This window comes from Chanodichthys erythropterus, chromosome 20 (assembly GCF_024489055.1).
Source record: "Chanodichthys erythropterus isolate Z2021 chromosome 20, ASM2448905v1, whole genome shotgun sequence".
Taxonomy (NCBI): domain Eukaryota; kingdom Metazoa; phylum Chordata; class Actinopteri; order Cypriniformes; family Xenocyprididae; genus Chanodichthys; species Chanodichthys erythropterus.
The window spans coordinates 37,291,243-37,305,573 of record NC_090240.1 but is presented as its reverse complement, the minus strand read 5'-3'; the positions used below and the strand labels follow the sequence as shown (position 1 = coordinate 37,305,573).

General features: G+C 38.0%; 1 protein-coding gene across 1 annotated transcript; it reads left to right on the top strand.

Annotated features, from left to right (window-relative positions):
* The first annotated feature begins 3,957 nt into the window (after positions 1-3,957).
* On the top strand, positions 3,958-7,566 carry pfn1 (profilin 1). Its single transcript, XM_067372017.1, has 4 exons — positions 3,958-4,106; positions 4,266-4,413; positions 5,938-6,133; positions 7,058-7,566. Exons 2-4 carry the CDS (start codon positions 4,282-4,284, stop codon positions 7,153-7,155), a joined length of 426 nt encoding a protein of 141 aa, XP_067228118.1. The 5' UTR covers positions 3,958-4,106; positions 4,266-4,281; the 3' UTR covers positions 7,156-7,566.
* Positions 7,567-14,331: the final 6,765 nt, after the last annotated feature.

Below are 14,331 nucleotides of genomic sequence, written 5' to 3'. Positions count from 1 at the left end.
TTGTAAACTGTAACTCAAATTAAAGTCAAAAATGAACTTAATGTATCTGTGAATCAAATCATGTCAGTCTGAGAACCTTCAACACACAAGCTCATGTTTGTTATCTGAGAATCATGATGCAGGAGCCTGTTTGACAAGTCTTCAAAGTTTTAAAGGAAACAAAAAAGGATTCTTGTCATTATTTCCTCATCTTCGTGTTTTCTCAATCCCATTTTTCTGTGAAAAACAAAATAAGAATGGCTGAAGAATCTTAATGCAGCTCTTTTCCAGTACTTAGTGATCATGTCTGTCTAAAAAACACCATAAAACGAGCATAACTGTAGTCCATATGACTCGAACCCAATCCAAGCTGACAGGGTTCTCTAAAAGTTATGAACAAATGTTCTTCCAGAAGTAGAACGTTCATTCAAAGTTATCTGGTCTTTAATAATGTTCTCAAAACATTATGTATACTTTGTTCGTGGAATGTTTTTTTTTCTGAATCTATTTAGTTGGACATTCGTCTAACATTTTTTTAAACGTTTTAAACTATTTGTTTCAGAACGTTTAGGGAGCGTATTTACATTTTTTAAAAAACTGGACATTTTGAACGTTCTAAGAACATTCAGAAATAATGTTTTTATAACTTAAAGCAGAGGTCTTCAACCCTGCTCCTGGGGACCCACTGTCCTGCAAAATTGATTTCCAACCTGTTTCTGCATACCTGCCTGTGATTTTCAAGAGCTTGATTAGCTGGTTCAGGTGTGTTTGATTTGGTTGGAGCGAAACTCTGCAGGACAATGGGTCCCCAGGAGCAGGTTTGGAGACCTCTGACTTAAAGGGTTAGTTCACCCGAAAATGAAAATTCCATCATCTATTACTTATCCTCATGTCCTTCAATATCTGTAAGACCTTTGTTCATCTTCGGAACACAAATTAAGATCTTTTTGATGAAATCTGAGAGGTTTCTGTCCCTCCATAGAGATCCAATACAACTACCACCCCAAGGTCCAGAAATGTAGTAAAGACATCATTAAAGTACTCCATCATTAAAGTACTCCAATTTTATGAAGCGACGTGAGTGCTTACTTTATACAAAAAAAAAACCAAAACAAAAACATAATAATTTACCAATTTGAGTACAAAACTACTCATCTGCAATGTGCGTTCACAAGAACTTCATGCATGTTGTGTTCAGACTCGCATGTCACCTCAACGCACATGTGTGAGTGTTCACGAGAGCATCACAACGCATTTGTTGTGTTCAGACTCACGCATCAACTCAACGCACATGTGTGAGTGTTCACGAGAGCATCACGACGCATTTGTTGTGTTCAGACTCACACATCAACTCAACGCACATGTGCGAGTGTTCACGAGAGCATCACAACGCATTTGTTGTGTTCAGACTCACACATCAACTCAACGCACATGTGCGAGTGTTCACGAGAGCATCACAACGCATTTGTTGTGTTCAGACTCACGCATCAACTCAACGCACATGCGTGAGTGTTCACGAGAGCATCACAACGCATTTGTTGTGTTCAGACTCACGCATCAACTCAACGCACATGTGTGAGTGTTCACGAGAGCATCACGACGCATTTGTTGTGTTCAGACTCACGCATCAACTCAACGCACATGTGTGAGTGTTCACGAGAGCATCACAACGCATGCGTGTTGTGTTCAGACTCATGCATCAACTCAACGCACATGTGTGAGTGTTCACGAGAGCATCACGACGCATGCGTGTTTTGTTCAGACTCACGCATCAACTCAACGCACATGTGTGAGTGTTCACGAGAGCATCACAACGCATTTGTTGTGTTCAGACTCACGCATCAACTCAACGCACATGTGCGAGTGTTCACGAGAGCATCACAACGCATTTGTTGTGTTCAGACTCATGCATCAACTCAACGCACATGCGTGAGTGTTCACGAGAGCATCACAACGCATTTGTTGTGTTCAGACTCATGCATCAACTCAACGCACATGTGTGAGTGTTCACGAGAGCATCACAACGCATTTGTTGTGTTCAGACTCATGCATCAACTCAACGCACATGCGTGAGTGTTCACGAGAGCATCACAACGCATTTGTTGTGTTCAGACTCACGCATCAACTCAACGCACATGTGTGAGTGTTCACGAGAGCATCACAACGCATTTGTTGTGTTCAGACTCACGCATCAACTCAACGCACATGTGTGAGTGTTCACGAGAGCATCACAACGCATTTGTTGTGTTCAGACTCACGCATCAACTCAACGCACATGTGTGAGTGTTCACGAGAGCATCACAACGCATTTGTTGTGTTCAGACTCACGCATCAACTCAACGCACATGCGTGAGTGTTCACGAGAGCATCACGACGCATGCGTGTTGTGTTCAGACTCACGCATCAACTCAACGCACATGTGTGAGTGTTCACGAGAGCATCACGACGCATGCGTGTTGTGTTCAGACTCGTGCATCAACTCAACGCACATGTGTGAGTGTTCACGAGAGCATCACGACGCATGCGTGTTGTGTTCAGACTCACGCATCAACTCAACGCACATGTGTGAGTGTTCACGAGAGCATCACGACGCATGCGTGTTGTGTTCAGACTCACGCATCAACTCAACGCACATGTGTGAGTGTTCACGAGAGCATCACGACGCATGCGTGTTGTGTTCAGACTCACGCATCAACTCAACGCACATGTGTGAGTGTTCACGAGAGCATCACAACGCATTTGTTGTGTTCAGACTCACGCATCAACTCAACGCACATGTGTGAGTGTTCATGAGAGCATCACAACGCATTTGTTGTGTTCAGACTCACGCATCAACTCAACGCACATGTGTGAGTGTTCACGAGAGCATCACGACGCATGCGTGTTGTGTTCAGACTCACGCATCAACTCAACGCACATGTGTGAGTGTTCACGAGAGCATCACGACGCATGCGTGTTGTGTTCAGACTCACGCATCAACTCAACGCACATGTGTGAGTGTTCACGAGAGCATCACAACGCATTTGTTGTGTTCAGACTCACGCATCAACTCAACGCACATGTGTGAGTGTTCATGAGAGCATCACAACGCATTTGTTGTGTTCAGACTCACGCATCAACTCAACGCACATGTGTGAGTGTTCACGAGAGCATCACGACGCATGCGTGTTGTGTTCAGACTCGTGCATCAACTCAACGCACATGTGCGAGCTGACGTTGTGTGAATACACTCTGGATAATATTGTTTTGTAAATAAAGTTTTTTTTTTTTTTTTGCACAAACAAAGCAGTCACGTTGCTTCATAAAATTAAGTTTAGGCCACTGGAGTCACATGGAGTACTTTAATTATGTCTTTTTCGTACTTTTCTGGACCTTGGAGTGGTAGTTGCGTTGGATCTTTATGAAGCAACAGAAAGCTCTCAGACTTCATCAAAAATATCTTAATTTGCATTCTGAAGATGAACAAAGTTTCTTACGGCTGTGGAACGACACAAGAGTGAGTAATAAATGACAGAATTTTCATTTGTGGATGAACTAACCTTTTAATGGGAATGTTAGCAAAATATTATTTTGTTAGCCATTATATTACATGCAGTAGCACATATAAAAACGCGATGTGCCAGTTCGAATAGCCTATGTGGAAGTGTGAATGAGATTTGAGAGCTGCGATTTTAGTCTGTTCCTCATTCAAATCTCTCATATGACTATGATACTTATATGGTGTTTTTCATTTGTTGTTTTATATTTGTATGGGACACTCCAAACGTCTCCTTTTGTGCGACATGAGTAAGAGTGCAGCTGAAAAAACTTTTTAGCCAGTGTATTTAGCTTTTTTTCCTTCTTATCATAAATTAATTTAAATATACACACTAGATTTTGTGCACTGAGAGTGCCTATCTCGTCCCTGATTTGTTATTTGCTCATTTGTTTAGCTTTTGACTTCAACATATTCTGGGATGATTTAAACCAAACTTTGCGACGTGAACGGATCATGCAAACAGTGCATCTTCAGTATATCTCTCGCGCGGTGCGGAAGTGGGCCGTAGGGCAGGGCGCGAGAGCTGCTGCATATAAACTGACACGGACTTCCTCAAACTCACTTTGCATCGGAGCAGAGACGCATTCAGGTACTTTCTTTCTCTTATCGCTTTACTTTTATCTCTTTCCTGTAGCTTTCGCAGCAGGTTTGATAAGTGATGCGATGGCTTTTGAGCAGCAGAGTTGGGCGTGTTTATATTATTATTATTATTATTATTATTATATAATCATGTTTTATTGCTCCTCAGATCAAAAGCAGCAGTCATGAGCTGGGACAGCTACATCAGCAGCCTGACCAAGAGCGAATGGGTGGATGATGCAGTCATTCTCGGGCTGACACCGGGTCAGGAGTCCGTTTGGGCTTCAGCGCCGGGCGGCTGGCTTAACCAAGTCACGGTACAACATTTACTGATTAAAAAACGTTGTTTTTGCTTGTTTGTTTATTTTTATTATGATTTATTTAGTTATTTATTTGAATGGCACTCGTTTTCGTACTTACATGTTCTGACATCCGCATATAAAAGTCGCTGCAAATCAGGATGCGCTCGCAGCTTCGCTGGTGATAACGGTAGTTCTGGTTCTGTGAAGATACAAACTTTAAGATAAGTTTTATAAAAGTAAATCGCCGTCGTTTCCATTAGTTTAATTGGTTTAATTCGTGATTAATAAGAACATATCCCCCCTCCAAATCGACCGTTTATTCTTTCGCGCTGAATTTCCTCACAGCAGCAGTCGCGCGGAGATCTCTGAACTGCTCCTTATTTGGTCATGCGTGCTGAAAGGCGGAAGCTGGTACCTCTCTGTTTGCGCTTCCGCCTCGCTTCCGCCTGTACGCCCATGGCGCGCGCACTCTCGTTCAGAATGGCAGATGATTTTAATATATTAGCTATTAAATATTTATAACAGGCTATATTTATGCGAGAGACATTATCCTTTAAGTGAAACTATTTTCTTTGTGTCTAAAGTAAAGCAACATTCAGTTTTGACCGCTGATTTTTTCAACACTTCCTTTCTTGGCTTCCCCTCTCTAACTTTCATTTTGTCTTGAATTTGAGCTCTCTTTATCCAGGTTTGTGTGTGTGTGTGTGTGTGTATAATATATATATATATATATATATATATATATATATATATATATATATATATATATATATATATATATATGAGATATCAAAATCGTATAGCCTATACATAATGCATCTATATAATAATTTTTTACCCTATATATATATATATATATATATATATATATATATATATATATATATATATAAACAATATATACCCTATATATATATTTACACTATTTATATATATATATATATATATATGTGTGTGTGTGTGTTGTTGTACAGTTGTGTTTCCCCATTCATGTCGTAACATGCAGCTCAGACTTTTAAAGTATTCAGAGATGCCGTCTGTCTCTCTCTATCTTATATCTCATACTGTGAAAGTCCCTTTTTAAGAGACACTGAGTTCATCGTATAACGGCAGCTGTATCTAGATTGTTGCAGCGTTCATTATGGTTCATCTATTTTATTTTAGATAACCACCAAACCATTGAAAATGAGTTGATTAGAAGCTCAGCCTCTAATATGTACACTTCTTTATACTTTAATGTACATTTGAACCTAAAATCATGACTAAGGCATGAGGATGTGAAGCTGATTGAGCTGGTCTTTCAATCTAAGAAACTTCTGGAATGATGGAATACATTCTAACGTAGAAATAGGGGGAGATTTATGGTCTGTATTTTGAGGCGAGCGTCGTCTTCTGGAACATGACAAAACATGAGCCGTGCAAGAATCTGTGTGTGTGTGTGTGTGAAGTGTTTCTACTTGTTTCAGCATGTGTTTTCTGGACCATTTTATCACCCGCAATCCACACTCACAGTCTCTCTCTCTCTCTCTCTCTCTCTAGGCGTCAGAGGTTCAGGCTATCATAGCCAGTGACCGCAGTGGACTGTTTGCCAATGGCGTGACTTTGGCAGGCAGGAAGTGCACACTGCTGAGAGACGCTCTGAATGTGGACGGGCAGAACACCATGGACATCAAGATGAAGACCTCAGAGAAAGAGCCCGACCCCTTTTCATTCACCATCGGCAGATCTCATAAAGGTGAATTGATACTGATAATTTACAAACATCCTGGTAGGAATTAAAAATGGCATTATAGTAATGAGAATCACAATTAACAAAAACAAAAAACTGATGTCCTGATGCATTACAGTGCAAAAAGTCAGTGCTCCTAAATATAAATATTTGAATATAATTATTGTAGTGTAACATATTTGTATGTAGTGTAACATATTTAAAATGTAATTTAATTTTATAATTTATATTTTAAAAATGTAATGTCATTTTATTTCTTTAGATTCTGGTGTGAATATTAACCTGGACATATTTTTATAATATACAAATATAATAAAAATATTTATTTTAGATATAATTTTAATTCATAATTAATCGAAAATTTATGTTTGTTTAGATTCAGGGGTGAAATTTGACCTAGACATGTTTTTATATATAAAGTACACAAATATTATATGAAAATATAATTAAAAAAAACTTATTTTATATTTAATTTGAATTTATAAATAATATATAATTTATATTTTATTTATATTTATTTTGACTCTGGGGTGAAATTTGACCTAGACATTTGTTTATCTATCAAGTATACATAAATATTATATGTAAATATAATAAAAATACTTAAAATATATATATATATATATATATATGATAAAAATAAATAAATAATTTATTATTATAATTTATATATTCATAATTACTTGAAAATGCATATTTTATTTATATTTCTTTAGATTCTGGGGTGAATTTGGACCCAATCCGTGTGTTTATATATAAAATATACACAAATATGATATGTAAATATATTAAAAATATTTATTTTATATTTAATTTTAATTAATAAATAATTGAAATTTTGTATTTTATTTATATTTCTTTCGACTCTGTGGTGAAATTTGACCTGGACATGTTTTGTGAGATTAATTTCTCTCTCTCTCTCTCTTTCAGCGATAATCATTGCAAAAGGAATAAAAGATGCTCACGGCGGTAAAATCAATCCACTTGTCTTTGACATGACCGCATACCTCAGGAAGATGAACATGTGAACAAGCCCCGCCCTGCCCTACTGACTCCGCCCACTTCACCACACTGTTCCACTTCATCTGCCGGGATTCCATTCCAAAAGCCAGAAGAACAGATCCAAGATCAGCCAAACTTGTACTTCAAAACATCATTATCATCTCAGTTTTAACATTCCAGGAGTTTGAGATCTTGGTTTCTCCTCGTCATCTCTCCAGTCAGGCAGTGGAACACAAACTCTAGTTTATATCAAACTCATTTATTGGTTTTATCATGAATTAATTGATTGATTTTACGGTACTATAGTATTTCGCTGTTCCGGATGGGCGGAGTGTCAGGTCATTTGATTGTACGATTGTATGTGTGAAATCCTGCTGAACAAATCCCAGAGTCCTGACTGTTAGATGCCAAATAAAGAGAGAATGAGTTTCTGTGGATCAGCGCCTGTGCGTGTGTTCATGGGGCGAATGTGTTTTTAACCTCACGAAACGTGTCACGACTCTAAACATATATAGTTATAACTCATCTGAGAATTTTATTTTAGTTTTTAATTAATATTTTGAATTAACTGAAAATATAAAAATAAAAGCTTTCTTTTAAAAAATTTGTTAAATTTTTTGTATATTTAGTATGTTTTTAAAATATTACTAGTTCAATTCAATTTATTTTCTATTTCAGTTTTAGTTTTTATTTCCAGTTAATTGCCAAGGCAACATTTCTAATTTTTATTTAACTGTTTCATCTAATATTTCTATTTAGGATTGATAACAACTTTTAGTTAACGATAATAACCACACACACACACACCGTCTCAATCAAATCACAGCACTCCAGTCAAGAGCTCATTGTAATATTCAGAGGCTGATGCGTGCGAGCGTCTCAGCCAATCACAGGCTGTCGTACTCTTCTTCCAGGAAAGGTTTTGCATTCTCAGCACACTTGAGTGAACGAGATGAACCTTCTCGAGGCCTGTTTGAACTCAAAGATTCATGAAACTCAAGCTGAATGATTGCTGACTCTGAAGGGTCACAATCAGTTCAACACAATTACAGTAAGAATGATGTTTATGTAATTTCAGTTAATACTGACTTTAATTCTTAACAGCACTTTAAAAGTTTAAAACACTAAGAAATGATTATATGAAATTTTCATTGCTCTCAGAAGACATAAGTGAAACACAAATATGCACAATCTAACAAAATTTACAAATTCATTTAGCACTTTTATTCAGGTGTTCCGATGAGGCAGTAACATGAGACGCAGGGAACGTTCTGGCAAGGTTCTCTCAAAGTTATGAACAAACATTCCCCCAGTAACATTAGTAGGATGTTCATTCAAGTTATCTGTCAGACTGTTGTTGGAGCATATTTTTATAGTTGGGTTAAACACTCTTCAGTGACTGTTGTGAAGGAACAGTGGTGTAACAGAGGAAACAGGAAGTTTTGCATGTGACACAGACATGAGACTTCAGATCTATTACAGAGACTGAGATAGAACACACACACACACACACACACACACACACACACACACACAGATGCAGCGCCATCATGTGGCCACGGTGGGTGACGTGATTTCCTTATATATATAGAATCAAGATTTTATATATATATATATATATATATATATATATATATATATATATATATATATATATATATATATACTTTATCGCTAGAAACAAAAATGATATAACCCGTAAAAGATGAAAGTATTATGCAATCATTTTTGGAATTTAAAATTGAGTCAATACAAAGTCCCTTTAAGACAAATCATTTCACTCGACGTCTATCTTTGAAACGCCTCTCGGGCATTCAAATGCAGCTCCTATCAATTTGAATGGGGAAACATCAAATTCTCCAAAGCTGTTTGCCAAGCTTTTGATTAAATTTCATATTTGTAAACACCAATGAAATCTGACAACAACTGTCTCATAAATGTATTTTCCAAACGCTCGAATCATGACAAAAAAATATTTTCCAGGCTGGATCAAGCTAATGCGCATGCGCGTCTCTTGAGCCTCATTTCGGAGGCGCGCTTCTGACTGTTTCTATAGAGGGTATGCATCGACGTCACTTTCCCGCCGAAAGCGCGCTCCCTCAGCTGGACTGAGTGGCAAAAGAACCTGCTGCGTTACTGGATTTAACAGGGGAAACTGCGAAAACGCGAGTAAAACTAACGAATTACACTAAAGGTTGGAATTGAACGTGTTCCTTACAACTTGTCAAATAAACCTAATCCATGGAAATTGACATGCAGCCAGGAGTCGTGTTTCCTGACATTTATATGTGCCTGATTTCGACAGCGGGTAAATACATAAAGCAAATCTGCCTGTGAATATTTTATATATCTACAATATTGGTAGGTTTAAATCCGCCTAATCACTTATATCAATGTTATATCGTCATATTGTCCAGCCCTAAAACATACATAGTTTTATAGTATAGTTTTTGTCAGTGTTGCTGTTTATTGAAAAACACCCAATTATGCAGATGAAAAATATTTAATTGATCAGTTGTCAACACAATATATACAGTATGATTTTACCTCAAAATCCAACAATTTGACACAAAATGATAACTGCAAATCCACGTTTCTCTGCCTGAAGTCGTTGCTTTCTGCAGTTTTTAAATATATACCTCAGGTTTTGTATCAAAGCTATTTGTACAGTCAATCACAAAGCTCTTTCCCGTTTTGGATGTGTTTCACATATTTTTAGCTGGGCGCCGCGGACAGGCACCGAATGTGTGCGAATGTCGCCGCCGGTGTGCGTACACTCATAGAAAACTATAGGCTTGTTCGACTTGATGCAGCGCCGCAAAGACCGATCGGCGGCTGACTTGAAGCAGTGCATGCCGGTAAGAAATGTTGTCCGACTTGAGACAGCGCTGACATCATGTGACTGTGACGTATGCCTTTAAAGTACCGCGAGAGCGATTCGAGATCAGCCGCCTGAGTTAGCCAGCGCAGTTTCTCAAGAGGAGCTGCACGAGCGCTGATGACGACACAGCTGTTTCATGATTGGCCGGATTAACCGCATGCCAGCGATCACGTGTGTTTCGTGTTTATTGTCACGCCTTCAGCTCCATTAATGCTCAAAAATCTGTGTTTTATAACAGTTAAAGCTCTTTTCATGTAGTCGCGATGTTGTATTGTGTCATGTTTATCAAAATAAAACGGATAAAAAACAAAGACCCCACTACATTGTTATTTAAATAACATATGCTTATGTTGAACTTTACTCTTGTAAAAACAGACGCTGTAAGCAGTAAATAAAGTTTTGAATAAAGGTCTCTGAAACATCAGTGTATTAGTCAAATATTGCATTTATTTCACTTCAGCTGTGATAAAGTATGCAAACCGATGCAAACGCAGCGCGAGCGTCACTACGGGATGCAGAAAGTGTCCGACTTCACGTCTCCGTTTTCAGCTCCTCCCCGCCTGCACGCGGCTAATCTCGCCGATCGGTTACATCCAGCCGCAGCCGATGTCGAACACACCTAATGCGTTTGAATTTTAAAGACGTGGTGAGGCGCTCAGTGGGCGTGACCGCAGTCGTAACGGTCGACGGTGACGTCACGTGCATACCCTCTATCCACAAGTTTCCTACGCCCCATGAGGCCTTGCGTCAAACGTGGGAGCGTCTTCCGGTTCGAAGTAAACAAGCTGGACGTGACACGACTCATTCATTCAACAGTTGAAAGTCATATTAAAGATTTAACGATCGAAACTTGCAAACGTTTGTTTTTTACTTAAAGATTTAAGATTCCAGCATCATATGTTTTATAATAAAAATGTTACAGTAATAGTAATGTATTAATTTATGTCAGGAGTGCACATCAATCATGCTAAATCTAACTGATATTTATATTGACATAAAAAGACGCGTACCTATTCAGTTGCGCCTGCTTCCATTTATTTGCGATCACAAGAACGCAAAAAACAACTCCACTAAGGCTTTTAAATCCAACATATTTAGAAATATATTGATATCATACCCTATGTTTACGTCACTTTTCTGAGCATTTCTATTTATTTTCCTCTAAATTATGCGATGATTGCTATCCGAGGATGTTTGCACGATCTCTCCGTCTATCTATCCTGATCCTTTCAGCCAGAGCAACAGTGAAAAGTGAAGCTGCGGGCTCTTTGATCGCCCCCTGGTGCTGGATGCAGTACAGGTCATAAACCCCGCCCTCTCCATTCATACGAATGAGACTTGAGTCAAAACATAAAAATAAATTATGCTTCAAATAAAATTTTCCAAAAGATGGTTTTGGTCATTTGAGGTAGTTGTTATCACGCTGATATATTTTCAATTGTTCGTTTTTGTGATAAGTTTGATTTTAGCTAGCAATTTGATGCTGTAGAAACAGGGCGTGTCCTGATGATTGACAGTTGTGATTGACAGCTTCTCTGAGGACTGTCGGAGCTTCGAGGGGAGATTGAAGATCTATAACTATTCATTTTCGATGTCTGTGTTATTTCACACAGACAAAATGAGTTGTTCAGCAGTAAACTGTACTAACTGACCTACAGGATCTGACGGATCACTGAACTTTTTTCGGTAACGTTAAATGTGGGATTTATAAGCTAATTAATAGTTAAGATAACAGTTTGCCATGACGAGAAAAAGCAGGTGATCGTTATCTGGCAGTTAGGCTAGTTATTTTTATGGGTATAAAATAATAATTAGCAGGACAAAATAGCTTACTCTAATTACAGCAATCGATCTCCTGTAACGTTAGTTGAACTTGATTTAAAATGGCAGGACCGTTTCTGACGATTTAGAGTTGTTTCTAGTGGCATATTATATTGAGTTTATCTACTGAATTTGCTGTTGCAAAAATATTATTGCTCTAGAAACAGAATAGCCTATTATTTTATAGGTAGAATTTTAAGTTGTGTATAATTTGCCTATTTAAAATACAAAAATGATGACGCAGTCGTCTGGGCGGAAGTTTGATACCGCGACTCCGCCTCCGGGCTCCACTGTCGATTCCTTCTGCGCATACCCAGGCTCCAAACTGAGGTTTTTGCGTAACGTGTCAACGTCCATCGTCGAATGTTTTACGTTCAGTTCATTACAATGGAAGGAAGCGGCATCGTGTCATCCATCTTTTTTTTTTACAGTGTGAACAGGCCTTAAGGGTGTGTTTAATAAAACATGCAAGTATGAGGTTCATTTTGTGCCATAAAAGAGTAGCTGCTTTATACATTTGTCCAAATCGACAGTCATTCCGTACTTAAATAAAGTGATATATGTTATTACCTGGATGTCTGTAAAATGCACTGCAGAACAATAACTTATAAAGCATAAAACTGAGTTGAACGCACGACAAACGCAAAACGACAGCAATGTTTTGCACGAAGCAGTCAACGTTTTTTGACAAATGTAAACTGAATGTCAAGTGTTGTGAATCTGCAGCTCCTAAACAACACAAGCGTCCATCAGCTCTCATGATAGTGAAACTAATTTTAGCCTGGTGTTAAAGGGTAGAGAGGGAGAAACAGGGAAAAGAGAGGCGTGCGTTTGATCATCATAGGTGCCCTTTAGGTCCGAACCCAAACTAACTCTCACATTTCCCCATTTAATTCAACCCTGACCTTTCATTCAAGTCTGGAGGTCGAGTAGGGAGAGTCTGAGTGTTTCTACACCACAGCTGAAAGGAAAAGACAGGGCCTGTCCCCAATGATGCCCAATCATTGTTTCTGTAATCCCTGATCCCTTCTTACTATAAATATCTGACTCAAGAACATCCTCATTTGTATATATAATAATATTGATGCAATCTGAAACCCAAAGGCATGTGTTGTGATGACCTCTTGACCTCCAGGTCAGATACGCCTTTTGTGGCTTGGTCAAAGTCATACAACTTGTGCTATTTTTGCAGTATGCAGTTTCAGGCATCATAATATATTGACTAAATTTGCAGTATACAACCAGAGAAATAAACCTGATGTTTACAGTTACAAACTGAACATTTTTCTAAATAATGGGCACTTACAGCACACTCTTCAGTATACAGTCAAGAATTATGCAGTCCATTCCAAACATAGCCAGAGTAAGTGACTGTTAATCTAAAAATGGGATGATTGATCTGACAAAAAGTCAAACATTGCCACTACGACTACATTAGTTTGCTTAATTTAATACTTTATAGCCTGATGTGTGTATGTATGCTGGTTTTGTCCTGTATATAAAGACCTATGAGGTTCTGACAAGTTAAAGGATTAGTTCACTTTCAAATTAAAATTTCCTGATAATTTACTCACCCTCATGTCATCCAAGATGTTCATGTCTTTCTTTCGTCAGTCGAAAAGAAATTAAGGTTTTTGATGAAAACATTCCAGGATTTTTCTCCTTATAGTGGACTTCAATGGAGCCCAAATGGTTGAAGGTCAAAATTACAGTTTCAGTGCAGCTTCAAAGGGCTTTAAATGATACCAGATGAGGAATAAGAGTCTTATCTAGAGAAACCATTGCTCAGCATAACTGTTAAATAACTAATAAAACAACTGTTTATGCTTTTTAAACACAAAATATCACCTTGAACGTACTTCTGGTTTCCGTATTCTTCAGAAAGCTTACGCTCTATGTCCTACGCCTTTCCTATTCTACTTATGGAAAAAAACAAAACTTGTGCTGTGTTCATTCCATAAGTTTCAAAAATGACCGATGGAAAATGTCTCTTATTCCTTGTCTGGTATCGTTTAAAGCTCTTTGAAGCTGCACTGAAACTGTAATTTTGACCTTCAACTGTTTGGAGTCCATTGAAGTCCACTATAAGGAGAATAATCCTGGAATGTTTTCATCAAAAACCTTCATTTATTTTCGACTGATGAAAGAAAGTCATGAACATCTTGGATAACATGGGGGTGAGTAAATTATCAAGAAAAGTTTATTTAAAAGTGGACTAATCCTTTAAACTAAAATAAAACAGCGCTAGGGGTAAATCACAAAATCACATTAAATTAAAAAAAAAGTTCCTCATGTGATTTTTTTTTTTAAATGTCATTCAAAGCAGATCCATATTGTTTAATTTCGTTTATTACATTTATATTTGAATACTTTGTTGTAATATAAAACATCCGCGCTGTGGGCGTGTCCGTTAACATTCGCGCGCTCTGTAAATGTTTGTTGTTTTTAGACGCTCCCTAAAGTTTCTCCCATATACGGGGACGTTGTTGAGAGACCATCT

What these genes read in the sequence shown, in the direction of transcription:
- pfn1 (XM_067372017.1), top strand. Translation starts at nt 4,282, where the DNA reads ATGAGCTGGGACAGCTACATCAGCAGCCTGACCAAGAGCGAATGGGTG. An exon ending in GCTGGCTTAACCAAGTCACG is followed by an intron (nt 4,414 to 5,937) that starts GTACAACATTTA and finishes CTCTCTCTCTAG; the next exon opens with GCGTCAGAGGTTCAGGCTAT. An exon ending in CATCGGCAGATCTCATAAAG is followed by an intron (nt 6,134 to 7,057) that starts GTGAATTGATAC and finishes TCTCTCTTTCAG; the next exon opens with CGATAATCATTGCAAAAGGA.